Here is a 23111-nt window from a genome sequence, read left to right as displayed (position 1 = left end):
AGAGTGTTTCTGAGTAGAGTTCAAGCCTTTTAAGAGAAGCTTCTTGGAGCTCAGTAAAAGAGGAAAAGATATTTCCTGGCAAACATGCAAACAAACACTACAGAAGATAATGAGGAAGTGATCTATTTTAAATCACTACATACTGCAACAATTATAACCTATTTCAAATACTTTAGGTTACTCTTCATATTTCCCTGTGCATAACCAACTTCTTCCTGTCCCAGAACATTTTCAGTATTTGGAGAGTATATATAAGAAAAAAGGAACAAACGAATTGGCTTAAACCTCTGACTGGGAATCTATAGTTCTTAAGTCTTTATAATTTTAGAAAAGATCATAAACCAAATACAAATTAAGGTTAATAACACTTAGGTCTAGTAATCAGATAAGGCAGACTAGTTTTCAGATAAAGAAAATTTCTACCACATGAATTATATTCAAAGTCTAAATGTACCACACACAACCCTGAAACTAAGAACAAGTAAAGGTAGAAGACAGGTCAATATGCTCACCTTTAAGTTTCTTTTCCTCCTTGAATTTCTTTTTTTTGGGTCCAAGAAGGTGCCGTTGTTGTTCATAGAAAGGGTCATAAGTGGAGAGCAGGCCTGCACTGTAGTATTGGTATTGCTGCAACTGAAGCAGGCAAAGATAATGATGCTTACAATGGCCTGTCTTTGTTCTATAGCATAGTCTTCAAATCATCTTTACTAAAGAAAGCTGAGCCAGAGAAAAACCATAGGTCCTAAATACAGTATTCCCACAAAGAGATCAATAAAGATTTAGTATATCAAACTGAATTATTTCCTTAACTTCAAAACAAAATGGGTTCATCAGCTATGCACATGGCAAGGTTGTTGGAAATTTAAAAACAAATAAAAATATCCCTTCATGATTCTAAATCTCTATCAGGATATTTACTTTGTCATTGTATATATGTCACAGCAGAAGGTCTCCTCTGGAACTCATCAATAAGAAATAAACCATAATTCTAAAACCAATAGGTCCTCAGATTTACTAAGGTTTCTGATGCCTGCTTTCTTGGCTCTTAGTCTTATATTTTTGGTTTCAACAGTCCCCATCCATCCCAAATTTCCAATCTCTCAGGTCTTCTCTCTTCACCTGCCACTAAATAGCCTGGAAAATAGCCTGGTAGTTCCCCCAAAGGGTAAGCATAGTGTTACCATATGACCTAGTCTTTGTTGCCAGAATTCTAACATACGAACAATCTATTTTTGTCTGTCCAGGAATTAGTTAATCTTTTCAAACATATCATTTAAATTGACCTCCAAAGCTCAAATTTTGTCTCACATATTACAAACGGGTAAATATGAACATAAATAAAATTAGGTAGTTCAGTATTAAATCTCTTTCCTGGATTACAGCCAAATGATTTGTCCAAGAACCAAAACTAGGATAGTAGAGTGACATGGAGAACTATTACAAGGTCTTCTGTTAAAAGCATTCATCAAGCTGTGTACTTAAAATCTGTGGACTTTCCCATGTGTGTTTTCCTTCAATTAAAAAAAGACCAAATATTTTGAGCACCAAATGCCTTAGCATCATATTTTAAGAAGGAAATTTTTGTCTAAATCAAAAAAGTCAAAAAGGTGTGTTTATCACTTGTATAGGTTTATAACCTTAAACATATTCAAAACCTTTTGAACTAACTTTGGACCTTAACTATTTGCTGGAAAGTTTTTAGGTCTTCAAATATTCTATTGCTCATTGTGTACAAAGTGCCACACTACTGACAAAAATCAGAAGACTTTGGTAACAGCATTCAAATAGTTGCCACTTCAACTATCATCAATCTAGAGTTAGTATGGGAAGAAAGGGAGTTTTTCCAAGATAAGAACACTTCCAAAGACCAACTGCATTAAAAAGCAACCACTAGAATTTAAAATAGTGCAGCTGCTTTGGAAAATAGCCTGGCAGTTCCCTCAAAGGGTAAGCATAGTGTTACCATATGACCCAGTGATTCTTCTCCTGGGTATATATCCAAGAGAAATAAAAACAGAAGTCCACACCAAAAACTTGTACACAAATCATAGCAGTATTATTCATAAGGGCCAAAAAGTAAAACAATTCACTATTTGTAGCTATAATTCATAAAACCCCAAAAGTAGAAGCAATCCAATTAGTTCATTAACTGATGCATGGATAAATAAAATGCAGTATGCCCACACAATGGAGTATTATTTGGTAATAAAAAGGAATGGTCACTAATACATGCTAAAACATGTATGAACTGGAAAACATACTAAGTGAGAGAAGAGGACACAAAGGTCCATGTTGTTCCATTTGTGTGTCTGATGGCTGCCTGGGGCTGAAGGGAATGAAGAGGATGAGGCAAGAGCTAAGAGGAGTGGGGTTTCTTTTGGGGGTGAGAAAATGTTCTGGAATTTGATAGTGATAATATTTACAAACTCTATGAATATACTAAAAACAACTGAATTGTGCACTTTAAAAGGCTGAATATTTTTGTTACGTGAAATATATTTCAATAAACCTATTAGAACCACCACCATCTAAATATAAAATTAAAATGATATATTTTCAATGAATATAAACCAGAGAATAAATACTCAGCATGAAGATCTGAGATTTCTCCTGAAACCTCTTACCTCCTTGTCTTTACTATACTTATTCTGGTGAAGTTTCTTATATTTGTGCAGCCGCAACATATTATGCAGTTCTTCTCTGCTGAGATTGAGTTCTTCATCTTCATCGTCATCGTCATCATCGTCTTCACTCTGAGAATCTGCCTCACTGGACTCATCACTTAGCAGAATGCTCTGAAAAAAGAGGAAATAGAAATGGAACCTCTGCTACAAAGCAATTCCTTTTATACTCCAAGAATTTCTTTCAGATCCAAAAACAATGACAGAAACAGTTAGAGAACAGTCATTTCAGTTTCCCTTATACTATTACTTCAACTGGAAAACAAATACCAATTAAACCTAGTGGTACAAATCAAAGAGCACTAAAACAAGGGAAATGCTGTAAACAGCAACAAGGCTAGATTTTACTTAGTATATATACTACACAAGATAGTTTGACTAAATGTCAAATATCCAGGCAAAAAAACTAAACAAAGCCTAAAAAACTACTACAGGGTTTAAAGGAATACAGAAAGCAAGTTGTAATAGCTGAAAAAGGACAAACAACCCAAAAATCCATTAACTGATAAATGGATAAACAAAATGAGGTATTATCCTGATAACAAAATATTATTCAGCCATGAAAAGGAAATAGTACCAATATGTGCCACAACATAAAGAACCTTGAAAACATTATAAGAAGCCAGACATAAAAGACCACATTTTATGTTTCCATTTATACAAACTGTCCAGAATAGGCAAATCCATAGAAAAAGAAAACAGATTACAGGTTGCCAGGGGTTGGGGAGGGTAGAGAATGGGTGGCTGTTAATGAGTGGAGTTTCTTTCCAGAGTGATGAAAATGTTCTGGAATTAGATATTGGTGATGGCTGCACAAACTTTATGAATGTACTAAAAATTACTACATTACATATTTTACAAGGGTAGATTCTATGACATCTGAATTACACCTCAATTTTCTTAAATGTGATGGCTACGCATAAAGGTTACTGCATACCCAACAGCTTAACACCTCACTAACATAAAGCAAATCAGGCCTTTCCAAATGAGTCTTTTGAAGGGCCTAGTGATAAAAATTAAAGAGTATTTTTAAATTACTTTGAGCTCTTCACAAGAAAAATATGAAATAGAGAAATAATTAGTTTCAACAGAAGAAATGCTATCCTTAAGTCCAGCTAATGATAGTAATCTTGTAAGAGTGTAAATGAGATTATATCACTCCCTTCTTTATAAATACTCCAACTGCCTACCACTGTAACTAGAGTAAAATACAAATTCCTTAACATGATGTATCAGGCCTGACACAATCAGGCTCTCTAACCTCAGTTTCTACCATCCTCTCATTTACTGTGCTCTAGCTATACTAACCTCTTTCTCCTGCATACTGAGTTCTTCCTTTCTCAGGACTTTTGCAATTGTTCATTCTGACTGAAATGCTCTTATGTTAAATCTTCACAGAGTTCTTTCTCTGATCATTCAGCAATCAGCTGAAATGTTACCTCTTTAAAGAAACTGGGTGTATGAATGTATGTATTTACTTATTTATTTATTTACAGGCTTATTCCCTGCCTCCCTCCATTAGAATGTAAAATCTTCAAGGCAGGAATCCTGTGTATCTATGATACTATCTCCCAAGGCAAGATGCACTCAATCAATAATTGAATGAATGTACTACTCAGTGACTAGTAAAAAATAGATTAATGACCCTGATTATAAGCCAGTGAGGGAAAGGATCTTATCTGATATATATACTCAGCACAGTGCTTCATTATCAGAACTGTTTGCCAAAATGAACTTCATTGAGTCCTCTAGATTTTTCTTTGTAATCTCTTCAAAAAACTACACCCAGAATAAAAGACTCACATCTAGGAAAATCTCTGCTAATGAGCCATAAGTCAATAACTTTCTCTTCTATTTGTAATTTTAGTAGGTTATGTGAATTATAAACATTTTGCTTTGTCTCTTACCTTTAGCCACTTTCTGCTTTTCTTCAATTTAGAGAAGTTATATAAATTCCCTTTGTCAGACTTCGACTCTGTGTAAAGAAACACAAAAAATAAAAAATAAAAGGACAACTGCCCCAAGAGAACTGACAGTCCAAAGAGGGATCTTATATCAAACTGACCTGACTGTAGAACTCCATTCACCGAGTATGTGTTTAACATTCCAGAACTGCTTGCTCCAGAAGTTTCACCAAGCAATGAATTTGGAGGTTCTTCTTTAACTTGTATCAAGGGATCCCCAGACTGGGGCAATAAAGGATTATTGTCATCCAGTCCATCTTCACTTTCATCACTATAAATTGAAGAATGGTGAATCCACAATAACAGCTAACCCAGCAAAATATTGTAATTTATGGTTAGTAGACTGAACACTTCACAGAAGAAACTGATTCTCTGAATAAATTGACTGTCTTATTTGAAAGAAAGAGGAAAGGAAAAAAAAAAACCCAAACATCCCAAAACCCATAAAATACTGTAACCCGAAAATTTACAGGGGTGATAGAATCAGAAATGTGGCCAAACATTGGGAAGATGGAATAGCATACCTAGAAATATTCCTGTTGAAGATGGCTGATGTTTGTCGCAGGAAATGGTCCAACCGGAGGGCCCTCTCCAGGTACTGAAGATAGAGGGGCTTTGCCAGCTCGGTGCAGCCGCCATCGTCCCCGGCACCCAACTCCGAGGCCATAGAACAAATCTATCTTCATGCACAAGGGTCTCCGACTACACGGCTGAAGAATGGAGGTAAGTAGTGAAAGATAAAATGGTATTCATTCTCCCCTTATCTTGCCTGCCTGCTATCAATAAGAAGAGAAATCAGACCTTCTAGAACACAAGAAGAGAATATGTTGCAAACAAAATTCATGACACTTTTCTGAAATAGTACTTTAAAATTTATACCCAATTCTCTTTCACAACTATCCAAATCTATGCCACAAGTTCACGGCTGTACATCTCACAGAGGAGCACTTGTTCTCAGTATCACCTTCAAAACAGCTGCTTCCCTTTTTCATTTTGTATTTACATTCATACATATAGGTGAGGTAGTCCATTTACATTGGAATAGATATACTGCAGAGTATTTTTACAATTCCTTATAAACATGCCATGAAGTATAAAAATTTAGAAAACTGGAGCAAAGAAAATAAAAGTGAGGGAGAGAAACCTGAGCATTCTCTTTACTATCTTATGTTGTTAAGGACAATGTTAGAGTCAGAATGTCTTTTTCACTAGGAAACAATATAACAACCTTCCCCTCAACTGTCTTTCAACATCTTTCCACTTTACAACTTGATATCTTTAAAGAATTAAGGGGTTAAGCCAGGATGAAATAATGGGACGACACAGAGCAATGAGCCCACCATCTGACATACAATGAGTACTCAATAAATAGATTATCTTGTAAAAGTTCATAATCTAATAAATTAAGGTATAAGCTTTAAAGGAAACCATAACATATTTATCGTAAGTTGTCCTCTCTTTTTACTATATATTTTTTGAAGTTTCTCAATATAATCTTTCTCCTAAAGGGAATGTTAAAAATTCTCCAATAGAGCTATAGATTCAACATAATCCCTATCAAAACCCCAGCAGGCTTCTTCTTTTCTCTTTTTCTCCTAGAAATTGACAAGGTGATTCTTAAATTTAAAAGGAAACACAAAGGAAGTAGACTGGCCAAAATAATTTTGAAAAAGACAGGGCTGAGTGACTTACACTTCCTCATTTTAAAATATATTATAAAACATATTATAAAGCTACAGTAATCAAGACGGTGTGGTACTGGCATAAGGATAACTATACAGACCAATGGAACAGACCTGAAAAATCCAGAAATAAACTCTTACATAGTCAATTAATTTTCAGTGAAGGTGCCAAGGCAATTTCAACGGGGAAAGCATAGTCTTTTCAAAAAAATTGTGCTGGACAATTGGATATCCACATACAAAAAGATGAATTTAAACCCTTACCTCCTACCATGCACAAAAATTAACTCAAAATGGATCAGAGACCCAGGTGTAAAACCCCAAACTCTATAAAACTTCTACAAGAAAACAAGAAAATCTTCTTGACTTTCAGTAAAGCAAAAAGTCTTTAGATATGACATCAAAAGCATAATCCATTTTTTAAAATCTGATAAATCAGACCATCAAAATTTAAAATGTCTGCATTCAGAAGATAACCAAAAAACAGACAAAAGACTTTGAACAGACATTTTACAAAAGATATACAAATGGCCAATAAACACATGGAGATGCTCAACATCAAAAAATGCAAATTAAAATTAGAGCAAGATACCACTTTACACCCACTAGAATGGCTACAATAAAAAAGATAGTAATAATCGTTGGGGATAATGTGGAGAAACAAACCATCATACACTGCTGGTGAAAATGTAAAATATTTTCACTACAGAAAACAGTTTGGCAATTTCTTAAAAATTTGAATATAAAGTTACCATATGACCTATCACTTCCACTCCTACTCACCTACTCAAGAGAAATAAAAACATGTCCACCACCCGAAGTCTCTTATGTGAATGTTCACAGCAGCATTATTCATAATCGTCAACAAGTGAAACAATCTAAATGTCTACCAACTGGTGAATGGATAAACAAAATGTGGTATGTCTACACAATGGACTACTATTCAGCAAAAAAAGGAATAAAAAATTGATACATGCAATAACATGAAGGAACCTCAAAATGGAATGTTACTTAACAGAAGCCAGATATGAAAGACCACATATTGTAAAATCCCATTTATCTAAAATATGCAGAAAAGGAAATCTATAGAGACACAAAGCAGATTAGTGGTTTGCTGTGGGTGCAAAGGAGGAGTGACTATAAATGGATACTAGAGATCTTTTTTAGGGGAGTTGGAAATGTTCTAAACCCACACTGTAGTGATGGTTGCACAATTCTATAAATTTGCTAAAAATTACTGAATTGTACATTTAAATGAGGTGAATTCCACCGTATATAAAATATCAGTCTTGGTAACACAGTTAGATAAAAAAGAACATTAAAAATACTTTAAATACTTTTTATAAAAGTATTTATAAAATACTTTTTAATAAAAGGCTTTTTATAGAAGACTTCAATAAGTTCTACTTTTCAAAATGAGACCCAACATGTACCCATTCCAGAAGATTTCAAAGAAACTTGGTTTTAAAAATAAAGCAAAATTAAATGTATTCTTAGAGAATACACATAATTCATCTCGATATACATACATATAAATTCAAGTATATAATATGCTGCTTGGCTCCCTCATAAGGTTTTATTACAAAATAACTGATCTCATGCTCTATTTATTTTGGCTGACAATGAAAATGGTCCTAATTAAGGGGGTATGAAGGTGTGCCTCCAGTGAAATACTAGGTGATTAAAAAGAACTATTTTCAAAAATAATTTCTCAAGTAACTGGGCTATACAATAACATGATGTCAAAACCAATCTGTCCAGGAAAGAACATAGTTACTTCTGTGGTCTTAACAATGCTCAATACGTGCCCCCTTGTGACACCAATAACACATCAATCCTCTAGTCTGATTTTCCCAGAATTACCTCTGTAGCACATCACCACTGGCAGCTGAAACAGCAACCATGAAATACCACTCTCTTACTTCCACAAGGCTAAAAGAAGGAAGTGCTACAAGCATAAAGTTCTTGACATATCTCCATGAGAAGAAGTCCTATGATGAGAGCTGAAGAGTCAAGGAATATATTTGAAGTGTTTCGTTAGATTTTTATTGTAGTAAAATATATATAACATAAAATTTACCATTTTAATCATTTTTAAGTGTACAGTTCAGTAAGTACATTCACATGTACTTACATACCCAGACTACTGCTTCTTAATCTGGCTTCCCATCTCCAGGTTCTCACTCTAATCCATCTTCACAGCTACTGCCAGATCAGTATTCCCAAAACATCACTCTAATTATGTTGCTATCCCTCAAAAGCTTTCCAAAATTCAATGAAGTCTAAATTCCTCAACTTGAAATTCAAAGACCTTTATCATCTGGCTTCAAGTTACTTTTCCAATTTAATCTTTTACTATTTCTCTATACTATATACAAATTAAGAATATCCTTAAAAATGTCTCTTAATTTCCTGTCAGATCCATCCCAATCTTCAAGTGAAGAGCTCCTTAAAATCCATCTAACTACAGGCTCACTGCCATTTCAAAGAATGGAAGAACTATTAATATATGCTGCCAAAGCAATTCACCACTGATTGTCCTGGTCCATATCCTGAACTCTGGCTCCTTAATCCTGGTTATCCCGCAACTGGACTGTGATCATCCTTCAGTTCCCCTGATTAGCGTCTGTTATCAGTGGTAAAGTGTTTGCTTTCAAATCATGCTCACATATATTAGACTTCCCTATCTGTGTCAGTATGTGATCCTGGACTGACTGCTTTGTACTCTCTAATTACTGCTATGCCTTATGGATGCAGTCTTGCCCTTACCCCATGAATAATATCTCTATAAGAAAAGTCTTACCAAGTGGATATTAAATCCTTCAAAGACAAAATGAAATACCCTGTTCAAGGAAACAGGTTTAGATTATTATTAGCTAAGACTATTCTCTTCTCTGAACCTCTAAATGGTTATTTACAGAAAGCACGGCACTTATACAATCTTATGGTCTACTTACGTATACATGCACACCTTAGCTTCCTTACTAAACTATAAACTATTTGGGCAAAGAGTCCCTATTTTATGAATCTATTCAGTTCTGATATTTACAAATGACCTTATTAATCTGCTTTTTAAAGCATAGTCCTAAGTGTTAAGGCCACGAAACTCAATTTCTAACATTACTTTCTATACAAAGACAATCTGCAATCAATGACCATAGGCCTCTATTCCTATCCTGGATACATGATTTGGGGACAAAAGTATAAATAAGACAAATCAAAAGAACAAAATCGGGTAACAAACTTAAGCAGAATGAGTTCAATCATTCATTATCCATCCTTGCTGAACAAGGACAGGAGAATGCATAACTGAGTATCTTTCAGGGAATCCTCCATAAATAAAATTTGTCTCTCAAGCAAGCTTAGATAAATTTGTAGAAGTGACAGATCAAAGTGTTACTTCTAGACAAGAATCTGAAGGACACTTCCATCAATTGCCAATTCTTAGCTGAGGATAGGATTTCCATCTTCCCCCAAATGAAAAGCCTGAAAAAGGTATCTACTAGGAGGGAAAGACACCTTATCTCTGGATGGAGATGAGCTAAGAGGCACTGTTCAAATAGCAGCCTAGTGTAACAGTTTTTAGTTTGATTTGGTTCCTAAAAAAGTTTTTTAAGGGAAGGGAGTGAGTTTTAATCATTTTTCCTAAAAGCAACAGTAAGAACATTTTATATAATGATCACCTCATAAAATACTATAATTACAATTATGACCATTAAGTATTTGTCCTAAGACCTACATAATTAGCCTTCCCATACTTAACTCTATTTTTACTTCTGATTTCTCTTTATAAATGCTGCCCCAAAATGGTTTCATACCAATCATTTAGGAAACCACTTCACAAAGTTTGCTTCTCTGAGGCCTAGCTCACGATGTTAGCAAGTGTCCATTAATAGTAAAAATACTTAAGCATTTAAGTCAGACTTAAGATACTTTGGTCTTCAATATGCTAATATGCTCTGAGTCTGTCTCCAAGAGGAATTCCAAACTTATTTGACCATTCTTTGACAAAATACCCATCGAAATACCTCAGAGAAGACCAGATTGAGAATCACTGATTTAGTCAGACATCTTTTAATTGCATCTGCCTTTAAGCAGTAAATACTAAATTTGCCAATACTAGTTCAGAAAAGGCTGAATAAAGGTACGGGTCTTTTGAGAACACCTATAGCTTTAAAGTATTTAAATGACTAAAGACAGCCTGCAGCACATTATGGGCTGTAGTCTCATAAAAGACAAAAACATTGAGGGAATAAAATAACTAGATTTCCACCTCTGCTCCCTTATACAATCAGACAATCTGTAGCCCAAACCTATTATGACTGAATGTGATCTACAGAATCAGAGCCACAGGTTATTTATAATTTGCAGGGCTATGGCACAAATAACAGAATCAGGCCAAATAAACAAACTCCATAATATTTTAAAAGATGGAAATAAGAACAAAAAAGAAGTGAGATGCTATCTACACATGAATATTAGCATAACATTTCATTCACTCAACCACTCAATTGCTGAACTCTAAGTGTAATGTACAAAAAGGTATTTCCTTCACAGAATTTAGTTTAATAGAGAATATAAGGCTCAAACATAAATAACCACTAAAAAGCACACATGGAAAGTCACTTAAGAGATGTATAGATAAAGTGCCATGGGAGATTAGGAAAAAATTATTACTTATGAGTGTTAGACCATGTTAAAAGGTTACATGAGGAATTAGTTACAAGTATCTGTATCTCTGAATGAGAAAATAGCAGGTTAGGATTTGGATCCTTTTTTATGCATGTATGATCAAGTGAACAGAAAATGAAAAGTCTGATGCATATGATCATCTAAATTTTAGTGCTTCCAATTCCCTACAAAGAAATCCCAGGCCAAACAGCTCTACTGGTGAATTTTACCAAACATTTAAAGTAGAATTAATATCAATCCTTCACAAATCCTTCCAAATAATAGAAGGGGAAAGAACACTTACCACCTCATTCTATGAGATCAACATTAGCATGATTTCAAAACCAGGCAAAGACATCACAAGAAAACTACAATCAGTCCTTCGTATTCACAGATGCAGATCCCACAGATATGGAGGGCTAACTATATAGTTTTATATAAGGGACTTGAGCTTCCACAAATTTTGGTATCTGCAAGGGGTCCTAGAACCAATCCCCCACAGGATACTGAGGGATAACTATATAGACTAATATCCCTTTCAATGCAGACACAAAAAATCCTAGACAAAATACAGCTGACCCTTGAACAACATGGGGGCTTGGGGCACTGACCTTCCTTGCAGTAGAAAATCCATATACAACTTTACAGTCAGCCCTCCGTATGCACAGTTCTGTATTCCTGAATTGAATCAACAATAGCTGGTGCAGTATTTATTGAAAAAACAAACCACGCATAAGTGGACCCATGCAGTTCAAGGGTCAATTGTATTAACAACTGAATCCAGCAACACATGAAAAGAATTATACGCCATTACTAAGTATGTAATTTATCCTAGGAATGCAAGGTTGGTGTATTATCAGCAAATCAATGAATGTACTATGCCACATCAACAGAACAAAGCATAAAATCTACTTGATTATCTCAACAGAAACAGAAAAATAATTCAACAAAATCCAATACCACTTCAAAATAAAAACACTCGACGAACTAGGAATATAAGGGAACTCCCTCAACCTGATAAATGACACCTAAAAAAGCTCACAGCTAACATTATTACCTAATAGCAAAAGACAGGATGCTATTCCCCTTAAGATCAGGAACAAGACGTGGTTGTCTGTTTTCACGATCTCTACTCAAAATTGTACTGAAAGTTCTAGCCAGGGCAATTAAAAAAAGGAAGGAAGGGAGGGACGGAGGGAAGGCATCCAGATTGGAGAGAAAGAAGTAAAACTATCTCTATTTGTAGATGACATGATCTTGTATACAGATAGATAGTCCTAACGAATGCATTAAAAATGACTAGAACTAATAAACAAGCTCAGTAACCTTGCAGGATACAAGACTAATAAACAAAAATCTATTATATTTCTACACACTAGCAAGGAAAAATCTAAAAAATGAAATTAAGAAAATAATTCCAGGGAGAGGGTATAACTCAGTAGTAGAGTATGTACATGGCATGCACTGGGTCCTAGGTTCGATCCCTAGAGCCTCCATTAAAAATAAAATGAATAAATAAACCTAATTACCTCCCCATCTCAAAAGTAAAAACAAAAATAAAAATAAAATAATTCCATTTACAATAGCATCAAAAAGAACAAAATACTTAACTAAAGAACTGAAAGAATTATATACTAAAAACAAGGCATTGTTGAAAAAAATTAAATAACTAAATAAAAAGACATCCCATGGTTAATGGGTCAAATGATTTAACATTTTTAACATGGCATTACAGATTAAATGTAATTTCTATCAAAATCTAAGCTGCCTTTTTTTTTTTTGCAGAAATAGACAAGCTGATTCTAAAATTCATATGGAAATGCAAGGGACCTAGATGAGCCAAAGCAATCCTGAAACTGAAGAACAAAGTTGGAGAACTCATACTTCCAATTTCAAAACTTACTAGATAGCTGCATAAGTTATTAAAATATGCGGTACTGACATAAGACTAGACATACAGATCAATGGAACAATTGAGAGGCCAGAAATAAAGCCTCACATTTAGAGTCAATTAATTTCCAACAAGGGTATCAAGATAATTCAATGGGGAAAAAACAGCCTTTTCAACAAATAGTGCTGTGACAACTAGACAGTCACATGCAAAAGAGTGAAGCTGGAACTCTTCCTTACACTATACACAAAAATTAAAAGAGATCACAGACCTAAATTTAAGAGTTAAAACCTTAAAACTCTTAGAAGAAAACGTAAGGGTAAATCTTCATGACCTTGGATGAGGTAACGATTTCTCATACAATATACCAACAGCAAAAGCAACAAAAGGAAAAATAGATAAACTGGACTTAATCAAAATTATCTTTAGTGCTGTAAATGATACTATCAAGAAATTGCAAATCACATATCTGATAAGGAACTGATAAAAGCTCTTGAAATACAATAACAAAAAGACAAGTAACAATTTAAAAATGGGCAAAAGATGTAAATAGGTAATTCTCTCAAGGGGAAATATCAACGGCTAAGAAGCACATGAAAACACACTTTATCATTAGCCTTAAGGGGAATACAAATCAAAACCACAAGAAAACCCACTAAGATTATAATAATAAAAAAGACAGATAATAACAAGTGTTGACTAGAATGTACAAAAAATGGAACCCTCATACACTGCTGGTGGGAAATGTAAAACAGTGCAGCCATTCTGGAAGTCTGGTAGTTTCTCAAAAGGTTAAACATAGAGTTACCATATGACTCAGTAATTCCACTTCTAGATATACCCAAGAGAAGTGAAAATACATGTCCAGAAAACAAATTAGACATGAATCTTCATAGCAAAATATTCACAATAGCCAAAAGGTAGAAACAATGCAAATGTCCATGAACCAATGAGTGGTTAAATAAAACGTGGTATATCCATACAATGAAATATTATTTGCAACAGAAAGGGGTAGGATACTAACAGGTGGTGTAACATAGATGAACCTTGGAAACATTATGCCAAGTATACAAGCTAGTCAACAAAGGCCTCATACTGTATGATTACAATTATATGAGATATCCAGAAAAGGCAACTCCATAGAAACAAAAAATAGATCAGTGGTTGTGTGGGACAGTGGGCTGCAACAGGGGTAGATGGGGCACAGGGGGCAGAGTGACTGCTATTAAGCAGGGATTTTTTTCTGGGCTAACAAAAATGTTCTAAACTGACATTGAGGTGATTATTACAACTCTGTGAATATATTTAAAACCAACGAATATACTAAAATTATATATACTTTAAAATGGGGAACTTTATACATTGGGAATTTATATCTCAATAAAACATGTTAAAATGTATCATTTCTACACAGAAAAAAACAAATACAGTTAAAAAGTAAAGGATAAATTGTGAAAAATATTTGCAACACTTTACACATTTAAATCTCATACAGCAGATTCTTAAAAATTTCTAACAGTAGTATAATACTTCTAGTACACAGAACCCACCCAATAATTTTCTGTTTAAAGAGACTGTTACTATTATTATCCCACTTAACAGATAAGGAACCAAAGGCCTATACATGTTAAGTAACTTGCCGAAGGTCATACCACTTAATAAGGAATGTGGATTTGAATCCAGATAATCTGACTTCTGAGTCCTCACCTTCAACCATTATAAGACTAGATACTCGTATAAAAAGAATCATACTACATGTATACTTTTGTGTCTGTTTTTTTTTTTTTTCAGTATGTCTGAGATTCATCCACATTGGTGCCTATAGTTCTCTCCTTTTGTTGCTGAATCAGATTCCATTTCAAGAATAAATACAACCATAATTTGTTTATCTATTCACCTATTGTTGTTTATTTACATTTTCATTTCTCTTTGGGTAAGTTCCTGGGAATAGAACTGCTAGGTTATAGGTAGGTGTATGTTTACCTTTATAAGAAATCATCAAACAATTTTTCAAAATGATTCTACCATTTTACACTCCCACCAACAATGAATAAGAGTTCTAGTTGTTTCCCATCTTTGTCAACACTTGGTGTTATAATGCTATCTCACTGTGGTTTTAATTTGTACATCCCTGATAAAATAAACATCCTTTACTGATAACATAAGCATGATGAAGACTGATGAAGTTGAGCACCTTTTCATATGCTTAATGGTCATTTGTATAAATTCCTTTGTGAAAGATGTGTTAAAGTTTTTTTTACCACATCTGAAAAATACTCATCTTTGTATTATGGAGTTATAGAAATTCTTGATATATTACAGATACAATTCTTTTGTCAAATATATGCATTACTATTACATCCTTCATGTATATTTCCCCCTTATTTATCTACAGATTTCTTAACCAAACCTCAGAAGTGTTTTTTAAGAAAATGACAAGCTCAGTCTAAAACTTACATGGAAATACAAAGAACCCAGAATAGGCCAAACAAGTTTGGAAAAGACAACCAAAGCTGGTGTTTACACTATCTGATTTCAAGACTTACTAAAAGTTACAGTAATCAAAATGATACTGCACTGGCATGATGGACAAACCAACAGTACAAAACTGAGTCCAGAAAGAGACTCACACTTAACATGGTCACACTGTTTTTGACAAAGGCATTAAAACAATCCAAGAGGGAAAGGAAAGTTTTTCCAACAAATGGTGCTGGAACAACTTGAGATCCATACAAGGGAGGGGGAAAGAGAGGGATTGACCTTCAAACCCCTACACCTCATAACATACACAGAAATGAAGTGAGAGGTGAGTCACAGACTTATATGAAAAGCTAAAATGATAAAGCTTCTAAAAGAAGCACCTAGGAACATATCCTTGTGATCTTCGAATAGGTAAACATTTATTAAACAGGATACAGGAAACACTACCATAAAAGAAAATACTGATAAACTGACTTCATCAAAATTAAAGTCTACATTAAAAAACTGTTAATCATTTTTTTGCTTGGTTTCACTCTTTATCAGTTTGCAAAGGTATTAAAAAATCAGTCTGTAGAAAACATTATTGCAAATTACATGCAATTAGGGTTAGTGGCCCCCTTTGCATCTCCACACCAAATAAAGGTGCAAATTCCCTCTAACACACATGCTATAACCTTACCAGGATTCTCATGGAAGTCTGATGGCTTCCAACGGCACCCAGAATTACTCCACTTTCCCTTCTGCACCTCAAATCAGGATTCAATCTCTAGCCATGGCCCTTAAAGTACTTTTTGTGTTCCTCCAGTACCAGGTAACATAAATACTAAAAGCTCCCATAACATATGCTGTGCTTAACCAGCATCCGTTAGTGACAAAATAAGCAAGAGTATCTTCTCTAGCTCTCCAATACTTCACAGGCAATAACAGCATACTTAAATGGGCAAACTAAATAATCCCCTTTTCTCTTAGTTCTCTTATTTGGACCTATCATTGTGATTGTTCTTTGCCCTAGGTCTTTCTGCATTACCTTATTGTCTGTTTTGCAATAAGTAAGGAATCATATGCAATACCAGAAGTAGTTCGAAGACTCAGTACGAGAATACTTCCCTTTGGTTCACAACGTGGATCCTTGTACTAATGCACAAAGTACAACAAAAACTGCTTTCCTTTAGTTTCCTTGTAAAAAAAATCACAAGTAATTAAAATGGATTAAATTAGCAAAATGTCAAAACAACAGAGGGGGAAATAATTCAAGTTCCAAAAGAAAATACCTAATTCTGTACAGTATAAATATTGACAAGAAACTTAATGAAATTCTCATTTAAATCAATACTTTTCTAACCAATAAAACTTACTTGTATCATTCCATTTAGCTGAAATAGAGGTTACCAGTGACTTCTTTCATTGCTAAATCTAAACTATTAAAATATCTTTTAGCAATTATGCAAAAAATCACGAGGGAAAAAAGTTTTTCATGATTGTTTAAAGAAAGAGTTAAGAATAATTAGATCTATAGGCATTCGTTTCCTGTCTACCATAATTATATAATTTTAACAACAACAAAAAACGCTCAATGGCTCAGTAGAAAAACATTTCTGCATTCACTGAAATGTTTCACATAATCTTAACCATAAAAAAAGCTTTCAAAGGCAGCCTCAGTTCAAAGTAAAACCTCTAGTTATGGTGTGAGGAAAGGAGAGGAGAGGACAAGGGACCCAACACTGGTAAGAGCACACTAGTATGAGGGGCTTTTCTGTCCTCGGTGCTTTAATAATACTAGGTCATTTAATCCTCACAGTAATTTAAACTGTATTCTCATTTTAGTTAAGTCAAATAACCTGCCCAAGTTAGAATTAGAACTCATATGCATTATCAGTGACTCAAAAGTCGTAATTCTTCACCATCAGACTCTATTATGATATGTCAACAAAAAGACTAGGGTGACCCTACCTCCTACTTGGTTTGCCCAAGACAGTTCAAGTTTATGCCTGTTGTCAGAAACAAAATTACTAAGTCTCTCTCTCCTCACTTTCAAAATCTCCTCCATTTTCAAAAACTGAAAAAAAAAAAATTTGGTCACCCTACTCGTGGCTAATAAGTAAATAAATCATTAAGCACTCTTTAAGTATTCTAGCTGAACCTAAACTTTCCATTCAGTTCACTAAGAAGTTACTACGGTACCAAGCAATGAACTAAAATTAAATAGGAGGAGGAAAAGACTTTGCCCTCAAAAGCAGAGGCTGACAGAGCCCCTCTACATGGAAGCCATTGAGAAACCACCTGCTCAAACAAAGGGATTACCATAAGAACACAGGAACAATTCAATAAGACCAGAGTTTTCCCAAAGCACAAAGTTTCATAGATGAAAATAACACCTGCATTTTAAGTGGAATGAAGAACTCCTAGCTAAAAAATGACGACCCTTTCAGAAATTTCTAAAACGGCAAAGAGAAGATACTTTGGCCACCTCATAGGTATATTGTGAGAAAGAAGAAAGCACTTACCCACATTTTCCCTTCCCTACTTTTCTTTTTTAATGAAATTGAAATATCATACCCAAATGAAATGTTTCCAAGACAACAACAACAACAAAAAAATCAATTACAACAAATTTGCTTTCTTCTAGGAAAGAACCATTTCAACTTCCTAGAAGAGTATCTTCACCAAGGCAGGGAAATCATCTTATCAAAATAATAAAAGCAATAGGTTACAAGCACAACTGCCTCCAGGGAGTTCTGTATTATCGGGGGACACAGCATTTGGGCAAACAAGTATAACCCTCATTAATAAGAAATCAAAAAGTCCAAAAGGGAATAAATGTTTTCTGAGGTAGACACTTTCACCTTTCATTTTTTTTTTAAAATTTGTTTTTAAGTTAGGCTATATTAGAAGTGTCTAGCATATTTCATAAGTCTTCTAGTGAAAAGCACCCAATCTGAATTAATAACAATTTATCAAATTAAAAATTTGAAAATCCCTCTTAAAGAAGAATCAGTAACTTCAGCAATTTTCACAGCTAAATCCATGAAAACACCTTTTTCAGGAAATGAGATAGCTGAGGAAAAAAATGCTCATGTAAAAGAGAAATTAAAGGACTGAATTCACAGACCAAAAATCTTGAGCAACTCAATTCATTCCACAGCAAAGGGAAGTTAACATTAGCTTACTTGATAGTTATTTGTGAAAAACAGGGTTTCACACAAAGAGCTGGGGAATTTTAGTTATCAGTTCCTTATAGTTAACTGTTTATTATTACAAAAGTGATGGTGAGAGATTATTACTGAGACTAAAATGTAAGAGACAACCATAAACAATCAATATTACAAAAACCACTTTTCTATTTAGTTTTCCTACACTAAAAGTCAGTTTTCATATTGGGAGTGAACACACTAAGCAGTGTGGGTGGTAACAGAGCAGTTGTGTAGAACTGTGTTCTCCAAAGGAAACCTGAGAAATCAAAGTTCAAAGAATTCATCCTAAGGACAAATGATCTGTAAATAAGTATGAGTTGAATTGTATGCGAAATGGATCTTGCTTTTCAATTGTTAGATATTTTAGTCACTTAGCTGTGTGATTTTATTAACACCAAATATAATTACTCTCATTCTCTTCATCATAACCTATACAGTTAATTTGAACAAGGCAGGTATGTTTACATACAACTAGGTATCAATAAACACTTTCCCCTCTATTCAAGAAGGCTGGGGATGGTGGGAGGGGGGACCTCCATCAAAGAATTCCAAGTGGGAATCCAAATTTTTAATTTTGTTGTATAAAATGCTACTGTAATAAGGAGGCTATAAACACATATTCTATTGAGAGCTATGTGCCAAACATTTAATTTACATATGAACTTTATATATATTTCACTTATCTAATCCTTTTATGACATAAATACTATTACCTCTATTTTACAGACAAAGAAAGTTAGCTTAAGGTTCCCCACCAAGGTCACCCAGCCAGAAGTGTCAGAGCCAGGACTGGAATCCAAGAGGTCTGACTCCAAATTCCCACGTAATTAACTACTCCAGTATTATCCAAAAGACCTCCAGCAAGCCAGAGGCTCCTAGGGCATAAAGTGATACTACTGGAGTATTTGAAGCAGTATATTCATTTATTCAATCATTTATTTAGACCAATACAGATTCATAAATATTGATTTTATATTATGGGTTATAATCCAATGTTACTTTATTTTGCTGCTCAAATTGTTCCAGTTTTGGCCACTGGAAGCTTTTTCAGTTGGCCCCTGTGCTCCTTTGATGGTGGTGGTTGTTGGATCACTACTTTACTTTCTGACACTACAAGATTCTACAGGCTCATATTGCGTATTTCCTGCCCCAGTCCTAGAATCAGCCATTACTCCAAAGAACTCTAGTTCCTTTTATAGGATAATGGTGTTAGAAACCAAGATCTGGGTACTAGGTGTGCTCCTGGGTTTCCTTTAACCTTTTCAGATGAGAGAGCATAGAAATACACCTGTGTGTCTATAAACCCATGTTTGTACCTCTATAAATATTTCAATATGCAACCATCTGTAGCTGTATTAAGCTAAACATGGGTTTGCACTGAGTCTCCAACTCTAATCCATCACAAGGATCATTCAAGCCTCCTCCCCTTGCTTATCTGTAAACTTCCACTCTAACAGTGAGAAGCCTGTCTCCTGCTATACACTTATTTTGTTATTCAGTTGCAGTATGTATGTATGTATGTATGTATGTATGTATGTATGTATGTGTGTGTGTGTGTCTGTCTGTCTGTCTATCTCAGTATCAGAATTAACTGGTAATCCCATAGAACACAATTTTATCAGTTAGACTACAGTGCTTATGTGCAGTTCTTTGTCCTAGACTCCACTTATTTCCAAGGTTACTTAGCACTCCCCACCTCCCCATTTTAGTAAGGTTGTCTCATACATTTGTAATATAATTAGATTCTCCTATCACAATCGGCATTCCTTCCTGGGATCCCTCAACCTCCTAAATGATTTTCATTTAATTTGCACACATGAAAGTTTACTCTTTGTCCTTTAAGGCCCTATAAGTTTGGCAAATGCATAATGTCATGCATCCACCATTACTTTATCTATTCTACAGAACAGTTTTATCAACTGAATTAAATGGTATTACAATCCTCTATGGAAGCAGCACAGTTGGGTACAAAGAAGCTGAAGTCAAGAGCTCTTGACAAGTCTTGACACACTTTAGGACTAACAGTTATCCTCTGTGTCCCAACAGCCTCATTATAAAATGAGGGGGTTTTACTAGATAATATATAGCATGTATTAAACGCTTACTATGTGTTGGGGATGGTGCTAAGCACTACACGTGGGTTATCTCATTTATTTCTAACAATTCTCTCTATAAAGTATTACATATTATCCCTATTTAAAAGATGGAATTAAAGAATTAATAGTATTAACTAGCACAAGATCACCAAGCCAGGGACTTGTAGAGCCAAGACTCTAGAGCAGGAGTTGGCACAGTAATGGCCTGCATGTCAAATTCAGCTCAATGCCCATTTTTGTAAATCCTGACAGCTAAGAATGGTTTTTGCATTTTGAAATAATTTGGAAAAAGAATCATATTTACACACATGAAAATTATATGAAATTAAAATTTCAGTTCCCATAAACCAAGTTTTATTAGAACACAGCCCCACACATTCATTTACATATTGACTATGGCTGCTTTCACACTACAATGGCAGAGTTGAGTAGCTGCAACAGAGAAGGCATGACCAGCAAAGCCTAAGATTTATTATTTGATCCTTTATAGAAAAACTTTCTCAAGCCCTGCTCTAGAGTCTGGCCTACTCCTATCTTCTAAGAATGATTCTAAAAAAGGCAAACTATTACTAACATTAGAATGACATCCTGGACAGAAATATTTTAAGGCTTGAACTAAAAAAGTTTAATGCTGTAGAACATCACCCCTTTTGAGTTATAATCTTAAACAGAAAGATATTTCTATCTCCTGGTATTCTCAACATAAACACAAAGGTTAACGCATTATAATGATTTTCTTTACTCATGTATTTTTACCTGCCTTATCTAAAAAAGATTTGAGATATTTTCTACTCATAATAAAAAGGTTCTGGTTTCACTACTTTACAAACTAAAACTCCAGATTAAATTGTCAAAACAAAAGGGTACTTGTAATTACAGCTAACACTTGTTGAGAGCACTATGTGCCAGGTACCATTCTAAGCATTTCTAGGCATTCATTTATTTCTCACAATTATCCTCTATGAAGCAGGTACTACTATTATCCTAATTTAACAGATGAAGAAACTGAGGCTTAAAGTTTTCCAAGGTGGTGAGGGTATGGCTCAGTGGTATAGTGCATGCCTAGCATGCATAAGGTCCTGGGTTCAATCCCTAGTACTTCCACTAAAAAATAAATAAAAAAGTAAATAAACCTAATTACCTCCCCCCACCAAAAAAAATAAAAAAGTTTTCCAGAGGCCACACAGTTAATGAGAGAGCGAGCTAAATTTCAAACCCAGGTCATCTGGCTCTAGGATCTAGAAGAGGTTTGGCTATACTACAAGGCCACTGCATTATAATGCTTCTGTTAACAAGGCAAATCAGGGTCTTTAAACAAATGAAAAGAATGTCTCAATATAATTTAAAAAACAAAAACTAAGTACTAGTAATTCATATCAGCACCTCAAAAGAAACAGGTCATACTCCTTTAGGGCACTTAGAGTTTGCATTACTGTGTTTCTCTTTGCAGAGCAGAGCCCTGCTGTACTCTCCATACACACACACACACACACACACACACACACACACACACAACTGGATTAATTCACTTGTACACCCTAGAGTCTACCATGGTCCCTTGAGTGTGGCAGATGCTTAACAAATCATCACTGGAAGGATCAAAGAGCATTCACTAGGTGTTCAATAAATATTTATTGAATGAATAAATGAACAGAATAAGGAGTTTCATAAACCATTAGGTTCCAGTATCATTAAATGGTTTGTTGACCTGAAATGAAATGGGGCTGAATCACAAAAGTTTCTGGCTTTGCAACCTTTAAATTGAGTCTGGTCTGTTCTTGAGCTTCAACCACTTTCTGTGTTAGTAAGTTTTATAAACAAACCACTCATTACACATCTGTCAAATAACAGTTATCTTTCAAGATTGTTCTAAATTTCCAGATCATTCTTCAAATTTTTCCTAATTTAATACAATTCAATCACGGTCCATCTCAGACTTCATCACTCCATTGTGGAGTCAAATTTCTTTATCTTCATATGAAAGCCTCACCATTGCCTTCATCATTTATACGGTCATTTCCTGGAAACTTCTGTTACTTAATTTGTTCTTCCTTGAGGTGCAATAATTCAATAGCCCAAGAGTGGATATATTGTGGTTTCCTACCAAGATAATACAGTCCATTCCTGAATTTTATTTTTCATACCTCTCTCAGGAATGACTAGCATTTTGACGGCCTTCCTGGTAACTTTCAGGCAACAATCATAGGGATAAAATGAGCACTTGGCCTAGCATTTTTTACCATACTGATGTTCACTACCATTTTTCTGTTCATGCACAGGATACGAAAGATTTACCCACAGTTTATCCTATTTAGCTACTAACTTCTTGCCCAGAAAAGCTAGTGGTCACACGCAAGCCCAGAGGCGGCTTATTTGTTCTTTTACAAGAAATATGAATAATTTTAGTACCATTATGAAAAGGTGAACTCTATACATGAATACCCTGAGAAAACC

General features: G+C 34.6%; 1 protein-coding gene across 2 annotated transcripts in view; it reads right to left on the bottom strand.

Moving 5' to 3' along the window:
- INO80 (INO80 complex ATPase subunit) overlaps window positions 1–23111 on the bottom strand; it is a 112589-nt gene that overhangs the window by 85928 nt on the left and 3550 nt on the right. For both annotated transcript variants that reach the window (XM_032481482.1, XM_032481481.1), the window contains exons 2-6: window positions 5170–5355; window positions 4747–4916; window positions 4589–4656; window positions 2625–2795; window positions 513–633 (exon numbers count right to left, since the gene is read on the bottom strand). In XM_032481482.1, the coding sequence (XP_032337373.1) occupies window positions 513–633; window positions 2625–2795; window positions 4589–4656; window positions 4747–4916; window positions 5170–5312 (673 nt within the window). In that variant the 5' untranslated portion in view covers window positions 5313–5355. The remainder of the gene's footprint in view (window positions 1–512; window positions 634–2624; window positions 2796–4588; window positions 4657–4746; window positions 4917–5169; window positions 5356–23111) is intronic.

Source organism: Camelus ferus, chromosome 6 (genome assembly GCF_009834535.1).
Source record: "Camelus ferus isolate YT-003-E chromosome 6, BCGSAC_Cfer_1.0, whole genome shotgun sequence".
Classification (NCBI taxonomy): Eukaryota; Metazoa; Chordata; class Mammalia; order Artiodactyla; family Camelidae; genus Camelus; species Camelus ferus.
Note: the sequence above shows the minus strand (reverse complement) of the source record. Positions and strands in the feature narration are given on the sequence as shown.